The sequence below is a fragment of the Oncorhynchus nerka genome, linkage group LG2, assembly GCF_034236695.1.
Source record: "Oncorhynchus nerka isolate Pitt River linkage group LG2, Oner_Uvic_2.0, whole genome shotgun sequence".
In the NCBI taxonomy this organism is placed as follows: Eukaryota; Metazoa; Chordata; class Actinopteri; order Salmoniformes; family Salmonidae; genus Oncorhynchus; species Oncorhynchus nerka.
The window spans coordinates 62,386,306-62,391,326 of record NC_088397.1 but is presented as its reverse complement, the minus strand read 5'-3'; the positions used below and the strand labels follow the sequence as shown (position 1 = coordinate 62,391,326).

General features: G+C 41.7%; 1 protein-coding gene across 1 annotated transcript; it reads left to right on the top strand.

The window, feature by feature from the left end:
* The first annotated feature begins 2,935 nt into the window (after positions 1–2,935).
* On the top strand, positions 2,936–4,328 carry svbp (small vasohibin binding protein). Its single transcript, XM_029687390.2, has 3 exons — positions 2,936–3,025; positions 3,333–3,485; positions 3,792–4,328. Exons 2-3 carry the CDS (start codon positions 3,372–3,374, stop codon positions 3,876–3,878), a joined length of 201 nt encoding a protein of 66 aa, XP_029543250.1. The 5' UTR covers positions 2,936–3,025; positions 3,333–3,371; the 3' UTR covers positions 3,879–4,328.
* The last annotated feature ends 693 nt before the right edge of the window (positions 4,329–5,021 follow it).

Genomic DNA, 5,021 nt, shown 5'->3' with positions numbered 1-5,021 from the left:
TGGATGGTGGAAGGTGGCTGTGTAGGTCGTGTGAAAGAGCCGTCAGAGTGACGCTTTCCCTGAATTTAATATAGATCAACAAAGCTCCTAACAGAGTCACACCCCTATACCCTCCTCCTCCATACCTTTAATTTATCTACCCCTCCTCTGCTCCTCACCCCATAATACCCCTTCTCTACCTCGCCTCTCCACCTCCGTCCTCTATACATCTCTCCTCTTTCCACCTCATCTCACACTACCTCTTCTGTTTACCTCTCCTCTTTACCCTTCCTCCCTCTTCCTCTCTACCCCTCCTCTCTTTTCCTCTTTACTTACTCACTCCTCCACATTTCTACCAAAAGAATCCCACTGCGTGTGTGTGCGCTTGTGTATGTGTTTGGGATCAGTTGTTCCTTTCAGGATATTGTATTATTCCAGGGTGAGCACTCTCTTGAGTTTGGGGATCCAGGTAAACCATCGGAATGCCATCGGAATTCCATTGGACTTCCATGGGAATGCGGCGTAATAAATCTCACCGACACAGCCTTGCAAGAGGACACACATACCAACTTCTATAGGTTCGCTACAAAACACACACAACCCCCCCAGCCTTACTGTCAGTGATATCATCAATTCTACGTGGACATTTATGAAGAGACATGTGTTCTCAGAATATTCTCCCACAAGACTCAGTGTCTTGGTGTTATTCTGTTCTATACAGTAATGGATGTTCGTGTTGCCATGGTGATGAACATATACTGGGCCACCCCTGTGTGTGTGTGTGTGTGTGTGTGTGTGTGTGTGTGTGTGTGTGTGTGTGTGTGTGTGTGTGTGTGTGTGTGTGTGTGTGTGTGTGTGTGTGTGTGTGTGTGTGTGTGTAAGACAGGTGGGTCTGGGTGGTCTGTGGGGGTTTATATGTGAGTATGCCCTTCTCCGTGGTGACAGTAGACTCATGAACACATTGAATCTCCAGGGATAACAAAGGCTCCCAGCCTGAGACATACTCTCAGTCAAGCCACTCTCCGATTAAACACATATTTACGTGTACACACACATACATACACTCATCTCCTCCTCCTTCACAAAGATAAACACCTACAAAACAGCCCCCAAATTAAGTTATTGAATGATGTCACCTAGGTAATCAAAGCTAAGTTCAGTAAGGCATTAAACAGCTTCAGGAAGAAGCTACAGTATTTGATTGTTCACAGAATCTCTCCTATCCACATTCCTCACTTCACTGATCACACACTGATAAAAAATGTATAGTTGATGCTTAACTTTCACATGCATCTGGAAGGAAGAATATAATCGAATAGAGAAAACAAATATCCACATAGAGGCCTGCAGCTTTCTCCTCCTAATACTCACAGGCATCCACACCACATATGTACAGAGCTGTGAACTGTGAACTGTAAAATATTTCACAGCGTGAAACCGAGTTTTGTGAGTGTACAAAACATTAGGAACATATGCTCTTTCCATGACATAGACCAGGGCTGCCCAACCCTCTTCCTGGAGATCTACCCTCTTTTTGGTTTTCAGTTCAACCCTCTTCCTGGAGATCTACAGTCCTGTTGGTTTTCAGTCCAACCCTAATTTAACACACCTGATTCTACGAAATTAGCTGCTCAACAAGACCTGAACTAGCTGAATCAGATATGATAAATTAGGGTTGGACCGAAAACCAACAGGACAGTAGATCTCCAGGAAGAGGGTTGGGCAGCCCTGACATAGACTGACCAGGATAATCCAGGTAAAAGCTATGATCTCTTAGATGTCACCTGTTAAATCCACTTCAATCAGTGTAGATGAAGGGGAGGAGACAGGTTAAATAATTATTTTTAAGCCTTGAAATAATTGAATCTGCAACGCTGCTGGGTTTTCCCCCACTCAAAAGTTTCACTTGTGTATCAAGAACGGTCTACCACCCAAAGGACATCCAGCCAACTTGACACAACTGTGGAAAGCATTGGCCAGCATCCCTGTGGAACGCTTTTGACACCTTGTAGTCCATGCCCTGATGAATTGAGGCTATTCTGAGCGCAAAAATTGGAAGGTGTTCCTAATGTTTTGTACACTCAGTGTGTGTATGTGTATATATACACACTGAAACTGCCAAAATAGAGGAAAACATCAAGTGTCTTAATAGGGTGTTGGGCCACCACAAGCCAGTGTCTGGAACTCTATTGGAGTGCTACAACAACATTCTTCCACCAGAAATTCCATCATTTGGTGTTTGGTTGATAGTGGTGGAAAATGACATTTTGAGATTTGAGATATGAGATATGGTGATTGATACAGCCATGGCATATGCCTTACATTGTTTTCATGCTCGTCAAACCATTCAGTGACCACTTGTGCCCTGTGGCTGGGGGCATTCTCATCCTATAGGTGCGTAGCCAAAATGTTGGCCTGCCCAGCATTTTTATACATGACCCTAAGCATAATGGGACGTTAACTGCTTAATTAACTTGGGAACCACACATGTGTGGAAGCATCTGTTTTCAATATATTTTGTATCTCTCATTTACTCATTATTTTGGCAGCTACTGTATGTATGTATGTATGTATGTATGTATGTATGTATGTATGTATGTATGTACGTGTGACATCCACTTTCACCCAAATAAACTAAGGTAACCTATAAAATTTGATATGTTATGTTCAATACTGTAAATTACTGTTTTATCAGTGGGGCAAGAGCGACATCTTTTGGTCGATTATTAGTCATCTGTATAGACTTTTGTCCTTTGGTATAAACTGCAACAGCACATTAGATTTGTGATTAAAAACTGGATAGGTTAAGTTTATTCTAATGTGAATAAATACAACTAAATACTGACGTTATTTTGCCGTTCACTTGAATGGAAATAACAGCTATCTCAGGTAGGAACGTTGGTACGTGTTATGACTGAACCATTCCGGGTTTATTTTCTGGTTACACACAGTTTCCTTCCAAACAGCTGTTTTACACCTCAGTGTTTGAACAGGCGACTGTTGTTGTCTGCACTTTCTGTGTTGACAATCTGAGCTCTTATTGAACGTGAGTGTTTTTAATACCAGATACCTTTCAAATAAACGTAATTTGATTGTCTGTGTTTATGTTTTTGTGCTAAAGCTGTGGCTAGCTAGCTGGCGAGTTTAAGTGCTCTCTGACTAACGTTAGTTGCTAACGTTAGAAGTGGAATGCTAGCTACAGTAGCAAATGTAGCTAGGTTAGGTAGCAAAGATGGCAGCTTACCGTGTTTGTTTGTGGACACAGTAGTATGAATTGTTGATCGCACTGTCCATTAGTTATTTGTTCAAATGTTCACGTGATTACTTTGATTATGCTTTCAATCTTACTTCAGGTCGAGTCGTTGCGCTGTGGTGGCTGTCAGTCAGTAACCATGGAGCCCACCTGTCGCAAAGACAAAGTGAAGTTGAACTCCACTCCTACTCGCGGCGACAGGGCCAAGCAGAAATCCGCCCAGCAGGAACTGAAACAACGACAACGGGCAGAGGTAAAGTCACAACAATGGCTTGCTTGGGTGGCAGTTTCTTTCAAACTAGCTAACTGACAAGAGTTGGTTAAAGGGTCAGTCTTTTCCCGAATGACAAACATGTCATTCGACAGTACACAGGCTATAACTGGCTGCAATTCCATGGATGGTTGCATTAGTTCCAACTGCTCAAGCTTTTGCAGAGAGGTCAAATGACATGTTTCAGTGATAAGGATAACCTACAATAGTTACCCCACATTCAACTTTTGACCCTACTTTATGATGCCACTGCTAGTTGGCTGATCTTCATTGTTGTGTGTATTTTAGATCTACGCCCTGAATAAGGTGATGACAGAGTTGGAGCAGCAGCAGTTTGAGGCCTTCTGTAAGCAGATGCAATCCCAGGGAGAGTGACTGACAACCTCCCAATGGCAGCCCAGGACCATAAACCCTAACCTTCAGCAGCCCTGACCCACAGTTCAACTACAGTCTCAACCAGTAAAACAAGAGTATTTCTTACATATCATACAGACACGTTGAACTGTGAAGATTGCTGAGCGATTAACCAAGGGGTCATTTATTTTACGTTTTTAAACAACAAATTGACCTACTTGGGTTCAATTATTTGAATTCCATTATTTTGTTTTCTGTGCACATTGCTCAATTTCTCTAGAGATAAATCAGATCCTGTTTGAACTGTGCAATGTAGTAGGGAGTTGTAGTTTCCAACAGACCAATATTCTACTTAGTTTCGCGCTTAAAACGTAATTAACTACAATGACCATAATCCATTGCGCATTTACTTGTACGGTCTTTCTTTTATGCCTGCTACAAATGAGGCAGAAGAATGCACAATCATGAGGGGGATATAGAGAGCAGTTGTTACTTCGAGGTATCTCTACCTGAAAATAAATGATCTATTCTAAGTGATTGATAGTTGGTATTCAGCAGTCATAAAAGTCTGCCTTATTTACTTTGAAGAACTACAAAATATAGATTTTGTCAAAGCATATGCAGCAGCTCTATAGAGATGAGCTGTTGACTTGGAATGAAATAAGTCATAAAACAAATGTAATATACACAACTGAAATGTGAATAAATGGTTAATAAGTGATAAGCAGCAATGAGCAGTTACTACCATCATGGGACTTTGATTCATTGTTTTATTCTGTATTACAGCATTCAACCCAAATAATCAAAACCGAAATCCAAAACCTTTATTTTTTTAAATAATCAAACCGAAACGACCAACGCACTAATCGTTTAGCACTAACTGTGAATCATTTGCTGAGGGATATTTCCATCCTGGTCCTGTTATGCAGTGGTCGCCATAGACATGATAAGAATCATGTGGATCCCTGGTGGTGTGCTCTCCTATTGCCTCTCCTGTCCTCACGCGCTGAAACGGTTGTGTTTTCTGGTATGTGCAATGTTGTCACTGCGCCAGTCAAAACAGTTTTAGTGCATGGAGTGTAAGGACAATAACACGCAGACAGACTCAAACACTCTGGGGATACAGCCATTGGTTATCAACATGCTCCATAAGTTGTCATAAGT

Coding starts and splice junctions, on each gene's coding strand:
- svbp (XM_029687390.2), top strand. CDS start 3,372: ATGGAGCCCACCTGTCGCAAAGACAAAGTGAAGTTGAACTCCACTCCT. Junction 3,486..3,791: donor AACAACGACAACGGGCAGAG/GTAAAGTCACAA, acceptor TGTGTATTTTAG/ATCTACGCCCTGAATAAGGT.